Source organism: Mustelus asterias, chromosome 18 (genome assembly GCF_964213995.1).
Source record: "Mustelus asterias chromosome 18, sMusAst1.hap1.1, whole genome shotgun sequence".
In the NCBI taxonomy this organism is placed as follows: domain Eukaryota; kingdom Metazoa; phylum Chordata; class Chondrichthyes; order Carcharhiniformes; family Triakidae; genus Mustelus; species Mustelus asterias.
The window spans coordinates 86,168,487-86,184,598 of NC_135818.1; the positions used below are offsets into that span (position 1 = coordinate 86,168,487).

At 44.9% G+C, this 16,112-nt stretch overlaps 1 protein-coding gene across 1 annotated transcript in view; it reads right to left on the minus strand.

The window, feature by feature from the left end:
• The window catches only part of clmna (calmin a), a 73,384-nt gene that overhangs the window by 17,832 nt on the left and 39,440 nt on the right, over positions 1-16,112 (minus strand). The window contains exons 3-8 of the mRNA XM_078234502.1: positions 14,257-14,352; positions 8,994-9,077; positions 6,237-6,329; positions 3,946-4,133; positions 1,647-1,840; positions 201-283 (exon numbers count right to left, since the gene is read on the minus strand). Of these exons, the coding sequence (XP_078090628.1) occupies positions 201-283; positions 1,647-1,840; positions 3,946-4,133; positions 6,237-6,329; positions 8,994-9,077; positions 14,257-14,352 (738 nt within the window). The remainder of the gene's footprint in view (positions 1-200; positions 284-1,646; positions 1,841-3,945; positions 4,134-6,236; positions 6,330-8,993; positions 9,078-14,256; positions 14,353-16,112) is intronic.

Below are 16,112 nucleotides of genomic sequence, written 5' to 3' on the forward strand. Positions count from 1 at the left end.
TTCTGTTGGGGCAAAAGGGCAAAATTGCCAATTTGATGACAAAACAATGTGGGAGCCTCAATAACAGGGTAATATTTCCATTTTGTCTTCTATTATACCAGAACGGTGAATGTTGAACAATATTCAACCTATTAACAGCAATTGGGAGATGAACAGCTGCTAAATGGTAGCACAGAGACAGTGACAGGCAAATCTCATACCTCATCGATGTCAGGGAAATGTTCCAGAAACTGCGACACATAAGTGGTAATGGACTGTTCTTCTGGACGTTCAACGTCCACATCTGCAGGTAAAAGAGAATTATCACTATATTGTTAGTGTGCTGCTCTGATGGCGGCATGGTGGCACACTGGTTAGCACTGCTGCCTCACAGCTCCAGGGACCTGGGTTCAATTCCTGGCTTGGGTCACTATCTGTGCAGAGGCTGCACGTTCTCCTAGTGTCTGCATGGGTTTCCTCCGGGTGCTCTGGTTTCCTCCCACAGTCTGAAAGACGTGCTGGTTAGGTGAATTGGCCATGCTAAATTCTCCCTCAGTGTACCCGAACAGGTGCCGGAGTGTGGCGACTAGGGGATTTTCACAGTAACTTCACTGTGGTGTTAATGTAAGTGTACTTCTGACTAATAAATAAACTTTACTTTATGATGTTCAGGAGGAGGGCAGGAGGATATGGGTCATGGTGTCTAAGCTACCATATTGGGAAAGAAATTAGAATTGTACAAAGAATTTGGGCAGCAAGGCAGCGGGAAGGGGCGTGGAATGATTATTGCACATGGCAATCTGTGCTGACCTTCTGCGAGTGGAAGTGACAAGCGTCTAACAGATATCCAGCCCACGTAATCATCCTTTGGGAGAGGGGTGAAGGAGAAGGAGACAAGCCCAAAACCAGCGGTGGTCACCTGTACCTTTATGGACCCGGGAGAATCACACTAACTATTTCAAGCTCCATAAAAAAGCTTTGGGAACATTTTGTGTTGATTTTTCTTTTTCACTGATCAAGCAGCTCAAGACTTGCCAATATAACTCCAAGCTCCATCCATTTGTACCTCGATTTTGCATAAGGGTCACGCAACCAGCAAAGGACTCCATCTGGATAGCAAAACTCTAAGGCAGACAGGCTGCTCACTCATTGACAATCCTGAGTCAGTATTTCAAACGGTGAACCTTCTGCAACAACAGGGCAGCTGATGTGTCTGCCAATGATTTTCAACTGCTGGCCACCTGTTTTTCAGGTGCAAAACAGACAGTTGTGAATGGATTTTCTCTCCTATTGTATTGAAGATAATTATGATTGGGGCTGTTGGTTTACTTCATGGACAGTGTTTCACCACTTTGACTCAAACTCTGAAGGCGAATAGATACAAATCTATTTTTGGTGTATCGTGGCTAAAATTTAAAAGTAAAATGATCACAGGATCCAAGCTGTGCATAATAGGGTGCATGACCAAAAAAACTAGCAATCACAGGAACAAGCAGGAAATGGAAATGTCGCATTGGTTCAATAAGTGGTTCTATTCTGAGATTGGGGTAAAAGGAACATCAATGGGACAATATAGAAGCTTTATTCAGTAATTTGCCTAATCTACAAGTGCTTATTGAACCAATAAAGGGAAAGCATTACTCAACATAGAAGGAATTCTGCCATACCTTCAGGTTCTAGAAGTGGTGGAATGTCGAGGTTAATATGCGCTATTTTGAAAGCATCTTCAAGATTGACCCGGTTTGGTCTCTCCATAGCTTCTCTCATATCCACTAAGCTGGGGTCGATTGCTTTGATGAGAGCCAGGAATGCAATGCCACTCCGCCAACTGGTACCAAAGTCCTGGATGGCTATGCCATACCTGTATAGGATAAAGTTCATGGCATTGACTATTTTGTAAACATTGCACATGCAGCATATTACCTTTCTTGCCAATCTATCCTTGCCACACCTCAACAAGTAAGTGGGACAGAGTATTTAATTCTTAGATCCCCAATGCATGGTGCTTTGCACCAGAATATGTGCATGTGCCACAAAATATTTCTCAATTTGAGGGACACATTGGTGTATGAGAATAGAGGGTCTGAATTCTGTGCCATTCCATTACAAAATGTGATGAGTTTGTAGAATCCTGCATCAATTCATGATAAATAAATTCTTCATTAATATAAACCAATCATACACTTTTCTAATGCCCCAAAATCTCTCCTCAGGATAAACATTGAACATTTGTTTAAAATCTTTTACTAGTGACATCCTCGAACTACAATTAATGACACCTCACCAGGCAGATGGGACCCATCTAAAAGATGACGATATTGACAATGACAGCATTCCCTCTCATACACTGAAAGGACTGAGCTGCTTGAGAAAGCTCCGAATGCTGTTCAGTGTGTAGTCTTCAGGGCCCACATGAAACTAACATATCTTCCAAGGGTTGGAATCTATCCAATTATTACTGGTCATTGGGTAGAAAATCTGCCACAGGGTTAGACAGGCACAAAATTAGGAAGTGTGTTCAACCCTCCCTTGTGGAATCCTTCGTTCTTTCCCTAAAAACATGGATGGATCTAAAATTCAATTGTAACTACACTTCAAAAGTACTTCATTGCTGTCTTAAGGTTCTGAAAGATGCTACAGAAATGCAAATTATTTTAAAAAAATTATATAGCACCTTTAACATAACAAAACATCCTCTGCAACTTAAAGAAGAAATAATTACTTCCATCACACCTTTTCCAACCTCAAGATGTCCCATAAGAATGTTAACCCTCAAACCCGTTCCTCTATTCAGTGAGATCATGGCAGATCTGCAACCTAACTCCATATACACCATTGCCCCTTATCCCTTCATATCTTTAATTAACCCAGATTTAAAGTTGATATTCGATCCAGCATAATTTACCCTTTACATTTAGAGATATGTCGTAACGTCACTCTTGAATGTCTGGCTCCAAGTTTTAGACTGTGTAGCACCCAGCACCCCCCCCCCCCCCCCCTCCCCACTCCCCACTCCCCACTCCTCCACCCAACAACATCCTGCAGCCCTAATCTACCATGGAAATAGTTTCTCTCTATCTACCCTATCTGTTCCCTTAATACCAACATGGAGGAGTAGGCCACTTGGCCCCTGGAGCCAGTCCACTATTTAATTAGATAATGGCTGATCTAATAGTTACCTCAAATCTGCTTCTCACCTACCCCCCAATAATCTAGCACCCCCTTGCTTACCAAGAATCTATCCACCTCTTCATAATTTCAATTAAATCACCACTTAACCTTCTAAATTATAGGGAATACAATACAGTTTGTGTAATTGCTCCTCAAAATTTATCCGAGAGTCCAGATATCATTCTGGTAAATCTAAATATAAAGGGCCAGCATTCCTCTCATTCCAAGGCACTACACAGCCAAATGTGGTACTTCAGTGTACTGTAGTAGTGTAATCACTGTTGTGATTTAAGAAACATGGCAACCAAATTGCCTACAATAAGCTCTCACAAACAGCAATGAGGTAGTGTCATATATTTTGGTTTTTTATGCACCAATTGAGGAATAAATATTGGCCTATTATTCTTTAAAGTGCATCATGGGATCTCTCTCACTTGTGCAAGTAGAAGGAGCCTTGGTTTAAACATCTCATCCAAAAGACGGCAGACAATGCAGACAATCCCTTAAGTACTGCATTAGTATTCAAGTATGTACGCAAGTCATTGGTGTGGCGTTTGAATCCATAACCTTCTGACTCGAGTTGAGAAATGAGCTGCTGACCACCAGCTGACTTGACAGTGGATTTTGAGGAAGAAAGCGGCAAAGTGCAGCCAGCGTTTGGTAATGGCGAGGTTTTTAAAAGTGGGTAAGAGAGGGGGTTAAGGGAGAGTTCCAGATTGCAAGGATAACATGACTGAGGCTCTGCTGTGAATTCAGCAAAGGACAAGTAGTAGAAAAGAGTTGGAAGAAACTTACTTTGCGGTCCTTCTCTGCACCCAGTTCAGAAGAACTTTAATAACCTTCCTCTGGTCCTTGTATGGAGCCGAAGGGGCTGTTTCCTTCGGAGTGCAGTGCAACGTTGCGTCATTATCACTCTCACTGTGCAAGGAACATAGGCTGGATGTGGGCGAGAAGATTTTCAGGTGTCCAGTCGCTTCCTTTATCTACAGTTACAAAAACAAAACATTTGTCACAATCCTGAAGATATGTAACAAAAAGGGGAGTATTTTAATCCTGACTGACTGATTGGAAACCAGTTGGGTGGACAGATAGAAATTGCCCATGGGACCTATCCACTGACTTACAACTCACATCCTGTGGTTCTGATTTTAATCTGCTTTTCTAAACAGGCAGGATGGAAACCTGTCGGAATCTTCTTTAAATGTCCATTTCTGGCTTTAACAATGTTATTGGAATGTCATGTTCAGTCCCCCGTTTGTCCACTATTAAATGATTGCTGCCATGATAGTATCCCTAGATTAAGAAGGGGAAATATCAGTCAGAATTACCACTTCCAATGGCTATAAGCTTTGCTGGAAAGGCATGGTCATCAAATGGGAAAAAGATTGGCCTCAACTTTTGATTCATCATAGTCCCCGACAGACTCTTACTGCACAGGCTCACACTGAATAATGGGACAAAAACAGAACATGCTGGAAAATCTCGGCAGGTCTGACGGCATCTGTGGAGAGCGAATAGAGCCAACGTTGCAAGTCAAGATGACCCTTTGTCAGCGCGAATAATGGGACCTGGGTAAAGGAGCACAATTAGCATCTGTGGAGTCATTTCCCAGCATGAGATGCTTTCTAGATGGTGTGGAAACTGATGAATAAAACAAGCACCCCGATCCGACTTGGTGGCAGTGCAGGTTAGTGGGAAGGGAAAGCCTCCCCTTCCAAATAGCCTGGAGAAAGACTAGTTAATGCCTGAAAACAAGTGATCCACCTTCATCACCACATTAGATGTGTGACTACAGCAGCATTGGGTAACAAATGGGGCTATAGTGGATGGGTGGGAATTGGGAGCAACATTGGCTATAAGCCTTATTTAAAAACAGAAGTCAATGCACATTTCTGTAAAGTGTAACAAACATGCATTAATTTTGACCTTATAACCCATCAGGTCTAATGGAACTTTTGTAGAGGGAAGGTGGGTCATTGTTAGTTGGCTTATTGATTTTGACTAATGGAACAAGAGGTTTAACCCGAGAGCAAGGTGGATTTCAGCAGGGATGTGAGATGGCTACAATGAAAACAGAGGATGCTGTAAATTTTTACCAGGTGCTGCCAGAGTTAATGTTTCTGAGCTGTCCAGGCATGCCAACATGAGTAGGCATTCTAATGGGGGTGGAGGGGGGGGGGGGCGGGGAGAGAAGGTGGGCGAGGAGACTATCAAGCATAAAGGCTTATAATTATATTTGAATGCATCTAAATGGGATGCTGACGTTGAACGTTGGAATTCCCGTTGTGTCATTGGTTGGGGGGGGGGGGGTGCAATTGGAACAGGAAATTGCATTTTGGGACACTCATGAGATTTCCCATCCTGCTGCCAATCTCAGTCCCTCCTCAAAAAAAAACAGGAGCAGAATATCTCCCCAATGAGTTTTTGTGACGTTGCACTGACTGGAAAGGTGCTGGAAATTTGGATTCAATAGTAGCTTTCAAAATGTAACTAGATAAATATTTGAAGGAAAAAACATTCCAAGGCTATGGGGAAAGAGGAATAGGACTAACTAGAATTCTCTTTCAACAAGCCAGCACAAGCACATTGGGTTGAATCCTTGCCTTCTGTGCTGTATCTTTCCATGTTTGGTGTGATAAAGATTAGCTGATCATTAATGTATAGCACACCAAAGCCCAAGCTGGTTGGTTGGTTAGAAAGAAAGGGCGGCTTGGTAGCACAGTGGTTAGCACTGCTGCTTCACAGCTCCAGGGTCCTGGGTTCGATTACCGGCTCGGGTCACTATCTGTGTGGAGTTTGCACATTCTCCTCGTGTCTGCGTGGGTTTCCTCCGGGTGCTCCGGTTTCCTCCCACAGTCCAAAGATGTGCGGGTTAGGTTGATTGGCCAGGTTACAAATTGTCCCTGAGATCTGTAGTTAGAGGGATTAGCAGGTAAATATGTGGGGGTAGGGCCTGGGTGGGATTGTGGTCGGTGCAGACTCGATGGGCCGAATGGCCTCCTTCTGCACTGTAGGGTTTCTCTGATTTCTATGAGAGTGATTGGCTAGTTGCTTAGTCTATGGAAGGAGGGGTGTCATTACCTTACCTGGAAATGGAGAATGATATTCCAGATTAAGCCGAGGATCATGGAAGGGTTGCCATCTGCAATCTCTGGTGCATCAATGCTGACCAGCTTCACCTACAAACAATGAGGCACTGACTATTAATGTCCAAAATATTCAGTTATAGAACATAGAAAAAATACAGCACAAACAGGCCCTTCGGCCCACAAGTTGCGCCGGTCATGTCCCTACCTACCTAGGCTTATATATAGGTTTACCTATAACCCTCAATCCTATTAAGTCCCATGTACTCATCCAGAAGTCTCTTAAAAGACCCTATCGAGTTTGCCTCCACCATCACTGACGGCAGCCGATTCCACTCACCCACCATCCTCTGAGTGAAAAACTTACCCCTGACATCTCCTCTGTACCTACTCCCCAGCACCTTAAACCTGTGTCCTCTCATAGCAGCCATTTCCACCCTGGGAAAAAGCCTCCGAGAATCCACCCGATTTATATCTCTCAACATCTTGTACACCTCTATCAGGTCACCTCTCATCCTTCGTCTCTCCAAGGAGAAAAGACCGAGCTCCTTCAGCCTATCCTCATAAGGCATGCCAACCAATCCAGGCAACATCCTTGTAAATCTTCTCTGCACCCTTTCAATCATTTCCACATCCCTCCTGTAATGAGGCGACCAGAACTGAGCACAGTACTCCAAGTGGGGTCTGACGAGGGTCTTATAAAGCTGCATCATTATCTCCCGACTCCTAAACTCAATCCCTCGATTGATGAAGGCCAGCACACCATACGCCTTCTTAACCACCTCCTCTACCTGTGAGGCCGATTTAAGAGCCCTATGGACCCGGACCCCAAGGTCCTTCTGATCCTCTACACTGCTAAGAGTCTTACCCTTGATATTATACTCCTTCATCCCATTTGACCTGCCAAAATGGACCACTACACATTTATCCGGGTTGAAGTCCATCTGCCACTTCTCCGCCCAGTCTTGCATCCTATCTATGTCACGCTGCAGCTTCTGACATCACTCCAATCTATCCACAACACCACCAACCTTGGTGTCATTGGCAAACTTGCCAACCCATCCCTCCACTTCCTCATCCAGGTCATTTATGAAAATGACAAACATCAAGGGTCCCAGAACAGATCCCTGGGGCACTCCACTGGTGACCGACCTCCATTCAGAAAAAGACCCATCTACAATCACTCTTTGCCTTCTGCAGGCAAGCCAGTTCTGAATCCACAAGGCAACAGCCGCTTGGATCCCATGCCCTCTCACTTTCTCGAGAAGTCTTGCATGGGGGACCTTATCGAACGCCTTGCTGAAGTCCATGTAAACCACATCTACCGCTTTTCCTTCGTCAATGTGTTTAGTCACATTTTCAAAGAACTCCACCAGGCTCGTGAGGCACGATTTGCCTTTGACAAAGCCGTGCTGACTACTTTTGAGCATTCTAAACTTCTCTAAATGTTCATAAATCCTGTCCCTCAGGATCTTCTCCATCAACTTACCAACTACTGAGGTTAGACTCACCGGTCGGTAATTTCCTGGGCTATCCCTATTCCCTTTCTTGAATATAGGAACCACATCCACAATCCTCCAGAACCCCTCCCGTCTCCATCGACGACGCAAAGATCATCGCCAGAGGCTCTGCAATCTCTTCCCTCGCCTCCCACAGTAACCTGGGGTACATCCCATCCGGTCCCGGCGACTTATCTATCTTGATGCTATTCAAAATTTCCAACACATCCTCTTTCTTAACGTCCACATACTCAATCTTTTCAGTCCGCCTCAATCCTGTAGTACAACCACCCAGGTCTTTTTCCACCATGAATACCGAGGTAAAATATTCATTAAGCACCTCTGCTATTTCTTCCGGTTCTGTACAGACTTTCTCACCTTCACATTTTATAGGTCCTATTCCTTCACATCTCATCCTTTTGCTCTTCACATATTTATAGAACGCCTTAGGGTTCTCCTTAATCTTACCTGCCAAGGCCTTCTCGTGACCCCTTCTGGCTCTCCTAATTTCTTTCTTAAGTCCCTTCCTACAAGCCGTATACTCATCTAGATCCCTATCATCGCCTAGCTCTCTGAGCCTTTTATACGCTTTCCTTTTCTTTCTCACTAGGTTCAGCGCAGCTTTCGTGCACCACGGTTCCCGTAACCTACCAACACCTCCCGGTCTCATCGGAACGTTGTCATGCAGAACTCCAGACAAACATTCCTTGAAAATCTGCCACCTTACTTCAGTACTTTTCCTTGAGAATGCCTCCTTCCAATTTACGCCTCTAATCTCCTGCCTGATGGCTTCATATTTCCCCTTACTCCAGATAAACACTTTCCTAGCTTGCCTGATCCTAGCGTAAAGGAGATAGAGTTATGATCACTATCCCCAAGATGCTCCTCCACTGAGAATGGATATTACAGTAGGATTCCACATCACAAGTCACACAATGTCTCAACAACAATTATGCATCCTAAATATTCCAATTTACAAGATTAAACTACATCTCACATTAGATTTCTAACTATCACAGAAGATATCTCTGATTACCAGAACAATAGGCCAATATGTAGTAATTAAGAGTCAGTGGGGTAGGTGTTTGCCCAAATTAAGCAGGCAGTGAACAGAGGCTAATCTGGTAGGGAGCATTGCACTCCCAGGAACTTCAGTGGAAGCAATTGAAATTTGATTTTCAACCACGGATATTTGTAGATTGGACAGAAGCTGCTGACACAGGCCCAACTCAGGAAACTTGAAGAACCCGGTACTTACATATCCTTCCTCCAAAAACTGCAAGGCCTTCGCAATGTTGTTTAGCCGGAAAATCCGATGTGTTGAATGTTTGTACTGGTGCATCTGTGCAAAGAAAAAGCCACCATCAGCTGATCTAAGGTTCACAGGGCACTGTGCTGCCCAGTGAGAAAGTTACTAATGTACCTGTGGTCTGCCGCTACACACCTACCATCCAAAACCAAAATCATGGTTCTACACACCTTCTCAGGTTTGCAGTCCCAGCAAAATGTTACTTCATACAATATTTACACCACATACAATCCTGCTCTTGGTGTCACCCACCAGCACTACATGACCCTGTGAAAGAAAACTGACTTTGGGCCTGATTTTACCATTTTCATTCTAAGTGCTGAATCTGGGCGCAATTCAGATCCAACTTGGAAATCTGCTCTCAGGTGCCCCCATACGCACTCAGCCCAAAAAAAAAATCGCGGGTCTGAATTACGCTGTGGGCGGGGCTTAGTGCGCCTGAAATGATCGAAGCTCTGAACTGCGCATGCACAGTTCGAAAAAAATTGAAAATCGCCCCGCTGTTGCTCCCAGGCCGCAAAACGCAGATAAAACGGCCCGGGAGCGATGGCCCCCACTGACATCATTCCCACCCCTATAACATAACCCGCCCCCTTATCCACCCATCTCCCCGCCCCCCCCCGCCCCCCGCTACCCAGACCGATCACGACCCTCTGCCCCCTTTCCCCTCCACCGATCGCCCGCAGAGTGGCAGCGGACCCCCACTGCCCCTGACCCCCTCCACTCCCTCAAGATCCATTCGGCCTCCCCCCTCCCCAGCGCACACACCCCCCCCGCCACCCCCCTACCTCGCCAGAGATCCATCTGGCCTCCCCCGCCACCAGAGATCCATCTGGCCTCCCGCTCCCCCGCCCCAAGATCCATCTGACCCGCCTCCTCATCCCTCCCCCTCCACCAGAGAATGATAGGGCCCGCCTCTGCTGCCCTCCCTCCCCCCCCCTCCACCAGACGACAATCGGGCCCCCCCCGCTCCCCACCAGAGAGCGATCTGTCCTCCCTCCCCCCCCCCCCATCCACCAGAGATACATCTGACTTGCCTCCTCCTCCTCCGCCTCCGCACCCCCCGCCAACCAGAAAATGATCGGGCCTCCTTTCTCCCTCCACCCTCCCCCACCAGAGAATGGTCTGGTCCACCTCCCCCTTTCACCCCACCCCCCCAACACCGATCTCAGTCACAGAGCCGTTGGAAGTTCTGAACTTACTTCTTCAGAAGCTGGGGCGCCCAAAACAGATTTTTTGCCGAGCACGTGTGTTTCGCGCCGAATCTGGACGCGCGAACACGATGGTAAAAGGGGAAATGCTGATAAAGTTGGGCAGGCAGTTCATTAATTCAATTTAAATGCATTTAAATCGCAGTTGCGCCCGTTTCAGGCGCGTATCGGATTGCGGCCATTCCCGGGCCTCGGTAAAGTAGGCATCTGCGCAGATCGCGTTAATGGCCTCATGCCCGACTTTACCACCCGTTTCACAATGGTAAAATCGGGCCCTTTGTATCAAGATGAGGGCAAGTGCCACAAGTTGCCAGCCACCTATGCAAAGCAGAAGCTCAAACTGGGCAACCTGCCTGTGCCATTGCCCCAGTGCAACCAGCTGCTGAAAAATAAGCCAGACAATCCCTTGGGCTCAACTTTCCTGTGAGAAAGAACTGTTAACTCTGCTGCATCAGGAGTTCCAAACTTGTGACTGGAGCCCAGTTCTCTGGTTATCAACCCTTCCTACCAGAGGAATCAAGCTATTTCTGTCAAGAGGAGAAGGCCATTTGACCCTAGAAATTGACCCTACAGATAGGAAATACAGATTTCTTATCTGTATTAGAAGGTCTAATACAGATAGGAAATATACAGTAAATGGCAGAGCCCTTAAGAGTATTGATAGGCAAAGGGACCTGGGTGTACAGGTACACCGGTCACTGAAAGTGGCAATGCAGGTCGAGAATGTAGTCAAGAAGGCATATGGCATGCTTGCCTTCATTGGCCGGGGCACTGAGTTTAAAAATTGGCAAGTCACGTTGCAGCTTTATAGAACCTTAGTTAGCACTTGGAATATAGTGTTCAATTCTGGTTGCCACACTACCAGAAGGATGTGGAGGCTTTGGAGAGGGTACGGAAAAGATTTACCAGGATGTTGCCTGACATGGAGGGCATTAGCTATGAGGAGAGATTGGAAAAACGTGGTTTGTTCTCACTGGAGCGACGGAGGTTGAAGGGAGACCTGATAGAAGTCTACAAGATTATGAAGGGCATGGACAGAGTGGATAGTCAGAAGCTTTTTCCCAGGGTGGAAGAGTCAATTACTAGGGGGCATAGGTTTAAGGTGCGAGGGGCAAGGTTTAAAGGAGATGTACGAGGCAGATTTTTAAAAATTTTTTACACAGAGTAGTGGGTGCCTGGAACTCGTTGCCGGGGGAGGTAGTGGAAGCGGATACGGTAGTGACTTTTAAGGGGCGTCTTGACAAGTACATGAATAGGAATGGAATAGAGGGATATGGTCCCCGGAAGGGTAGGGGGTTTTAATTAAGTCGGGCTTGGAGGGCCGAAGGGCCTGTTCCTGTGCTGCAAGTTTCTTTGTTCTTTGACCCCTCACGACTGTTCTGCCATTCAATAGGATCATGGCTAATATTCCAAATCAACTTCACCTTGAACATTCTCAAGAAATACAGTAGACAATGCAACTTCTTCAACAAAGAAATTTCTCCTCATCTCAATCCCAAATTGCAAATGTCTGATTCCAAGTCTGTGACTACCTAGCCTAGATTCAGCAGCCAAGGGAAACAACCTTCCAGCATCTACCCCGTCGACGTCTCTAAGAATTTCATATCTTTCAATAAGATCATCTCTCATTCTTATAAACTGTAGGATAAATAGTAATCTACTCAATAGTAGACTCAATCACTCCTCATAGGATAGTCCCATCATCCCAGGATCTGTGTAGCGAATGTTAACTGTATTTCCTGTATATCAACCGTATATTAATTGTATATCAGGTATATCCTTCCTTAGGCCAAAACAGTATTCCAGATGTATCCTCACCAAGGTCCTATACAATTTCAGTAAGCCTTCTTTACTCTTATTCTCCAATCCCTTTGTAATAAAGGTTAACATACCCTTAATTGCTTTCTGTATCTGCACGTTAACTTTCATAATTAGTGTTCAAGGATATCCAGAACCCTCCGAATATAAACTTTTCCCAGTCTCTCACAACTTAAAACCATATTTTTCTATTATAGCTGCCAAAGTAGATAATTTCTCCACATTATATTCCATCTGCTACATTCTCATCCACTCATCATATCCCTTTATAGCCTCCTTGAATCCTCCTTACATTCACAACGCACTGTGCGTCATCGGTAAACCTGAGCATAGTGTGCTCACTCTATGTCATTAATATTAATTGTAAATAGCCGAGGCCCAAGTTCTGATCCTGCTGTATTTCAATAGTTTTAGCTCACCAATCAAACTTTCCATTTATTCTTATGCTCTGTTTTTTGTCCATTAACCAATTCTTAATCAGAACTGACATATTACCCCCAATCCCATGAACCATAATTTAATGTAATAACATCTTGCATGGCATCTTACTGAATGCTTTTTGGAAATCCAACTACACAACATTCACTACTAGTTGCATTCTAAAATTGATTTGTCAAATATAGTTTACCTTTCATAAATCTTTGTTGCCTCAACTCAGTCATGTTATAATTTTTGAAATGATCTGTTAACATTCCCTATAAATAATAAATTCTAGCATTTCCCTTGAACTGATTTCTGGGTAACTGGCCTTTAGCACCCCCTCCTCCGCCTCATTTCTTGAATAGCTCTCTCAGCTCTCAGCAGGGATCGGTTGGGGCCTCAACTGTTTACCATTTACATAGATGATCTGGAGGAGGGGACTGAGTGTAGGGTATCAAAGTTTGCTGATGACACGAAGATGAGTGGGAAAGCGAATTGCGTGGAGGACGCAGAAAGTCTGCAGAGAGATTTGGATAGGCTGAGCGAGTGGGCGAGGATCTGGCAGGTGGAATATAACATTGGCAAATGTGAGGTTATCCACTTCGGAAGAAATAATAGTAAATTGGAATATTATTTAAATGGAGAAAAATTACATCATGCTACTGTGTAGAGGGACCTGGGGGTCCTTGTGCACGAATCGCAAAAACTCAGTCTGCAGGTGCAGCAGGTGATCAAGAAGGCGAATAGAATGTTGGCCTTTATCGCAAGGGGGATAGAATATAAAAGCAGCGAGGTCTTGCTGCAACTATACAAGGCACTGGTGAGGCCGCAAATGGAGTACTATGTGCAGTTTTGGTCCCCTTATTTGTGAAAGGATATATTGGCCTTGGAGGGAGTGCAGAGAAGGTTCACCAGGTTGATACCGGAGATGAGGGGTGTAGCTTATGAGGAGAGATTGAACAGATTGGGTCTGTACTCGTTGGAGTTTAGGAGGCTGAGGGGTGATCTTATAGAGACATATAAGAGAATGAAGGGGCTGGATAGGGTAGAGGTAGAGAGATTCTTTCCACTTAGAAAGGAAACCAGAACTAGAGGGCACAGCCTCAAAATAAGTGGGGGCCGGTTCAGAACAGAGTTGAGGGGGAACTTCTTCTCTCAGAGGATGGTGAATCTCTGGAATTCTCTGCCCATTGAAATGGCGGAGGCTACCTCATTGAATATGTTTAAATCACTGGTAGATAGATTTCTGATCGATAAGGGAATTAAGGGATATGGGGAGCAGGCGGGTAAGTGGAACTGATTCGCTTCAGATCAGCCATGATCTTGTTGAATGGCGGGGCAGGCTCGAGGGGCTAGATGGCCTACTCCTGCTCCTATTTCTTATGTTCTTATGTTCTTATTTTCAAAGTTTCTATTAAATCTCCCCTTCACTTCTGCTCCAAGAGAGAGCAGCCGCAGCTTCTCTAATCTCTCCATTAACTGATGTCTCTGACCCTTATCCCATTCTGGTAAAACTTTTCTGTTCCCCAGACCGTGACCTCCTTCCTAAACTGTCGTGCCCATAATTGGGCAGAATCAATGGAAGCCTCACCAGTGATTTATAAAGGTTTAAAATAAAATGTTTACTAACAAACTACACTGAAGTAGTTGCATAATCAGAGCAGCATTATTCAACAAGATAGTTACCACCAGGTAAAGGTACTGCACCAAAACAAGCAGAAAATAAAGAATGACAAGGCCCAGCATAGCTGGGATAACTTTACCAGTCTTTGCCCAGACAACATTTCCAGCAGAGCCATCAGGATCTTCCCATCCTGCATGTCTTGAAACAAATCCTTTACCTTCAGGGGTGGATTGCACTGAGGAGAGACAAACAGAGTGACATGCAGCGAGAAAGCAGCCATAAAGTAAATGCATACACAACTTGGCACAACCATTTAACCAGCTGGGCGCAAGAGAATAATGGCCGAGAAGTCAGGGGAGAAATCCTAGGGTTTTGATGCACCCATCTAGATTAAAGGATTGTTACTTGTAAAGTAATTATGGTAGCTTTGGTGGTGTTATATAAATGGCCTGCTGCAGTGAAACTTGCTCTCATCCCCACTTGTCCTTTTTTGGCCTGCTGCAATGAACAGTTGGGTATATTACAGCCCTTGGGACTCGATGTTGACTTCAGCAGCTTTAAATTGTGACCTTTCACCTCTATTTAAACTATTCCATACATGTGCTACCTCAATGCAACCCTCCTCCCCCTCTCATCTGTCTTTTGTTCTTAAAGTTGCTACCTTTTGTTGCAATCTCTCACAGCTACACTTTAATATCTAACACATTCCTTCTCTCTTTAGTTCTGACAAAGAGCCAAAGGGACTTGAAACGTTAACTCTGCTTTCTCTTCCTACAGATGCTGCCAGACCTGCTGAGTTTTTCCAGAATCCTCTGTTTTTGTTTCAGATTCCAGCATTCGCAGTATTTGGCTTATGTTAATACAAGTTTTATATAAGATAAACAAGTTTTAAATAAGATAAAGGCAAATTATCAATATGAGCTGTACATGTTAGAGAGACAGAGTAGTGTCCAATATGCTCAACTTGCATTTACTGAGCACATTTAACCGACAAAATACGCCCCACAGCAATTCACAGAGGTGTCCCCAGACAGAAACAGTGCTGAACCAAAGGAAGGGATATTTGGAGGGTTGACCAAAAGGATAGTTGTGGGCATTAAGGAAGTTCTCAGCCTTCTTGAGATAGGAAGAGAAAATATAAGTCAAAACAAGTTCTAGTCCTGACCATAGGCACCTGCTGAATCACACGTCTCTGTACATCAAGAGAGTTTAGGATGGAGCTCATCTCTGAAACTCAGCCTGCTGATATTAAAAAAGGTAAAGTCACCATAGTCCTAGATGACCATAGGCTACCTATGAGGGGGGAGAGGCGACTGGTGGTAATTTAACCTGAGGGTCACCACACCTCAGTCAAGGGGAAAGGTCGAAAGGCAGGGCCTCATGAATAATGTCAGCCAGTACAAGAATTGAACCCGCACTGTTGGCGTTGCTCTGCATCATGAACCAGCCATCCAGCCAACTGAGCTAACCGACTATCCATGTAATAGCTACATGTTTGTGTGTGGTGGTCATTAGGAGAGTACTGATTGTGCTGGACTCCAATACTTTGGGCGGTGCGGTGGCACAGTGGTTAGCACTGCTGCCTCACAGTACCAGGGATCCAGATTCGATTCCTGGCTTGGGTCACTGTCTGTGTGGAGTCTGAATGTTCTCCCCATGTCTGCATGGGTTTCCTCCCACAGTCCAAAAGAAGTGCTGGTTAGGGTGCATTGGCCGTACTAAATTCTACCTCAGTGTACCTGAACAGGCGCCGGAGTGTGGCGACTAGGGGATTTTCACAATAACTTCATTTCTGTGTTAATGTAATTCTACTTTTGACACTAATAAAAAACTCTCCAATGTTTATCATGCAGACCTTCGCTATCTAAACTCAAACATGAAAAATGACCTTTGGGTAAAACATTGGAGCAAAGCCAGAAGCCATGACCCTGCACCCTAGTACCTGCAGGTCAGGGTGGGAGAAAATCAAAGTGCGGGCAAAATAAATACGATAAA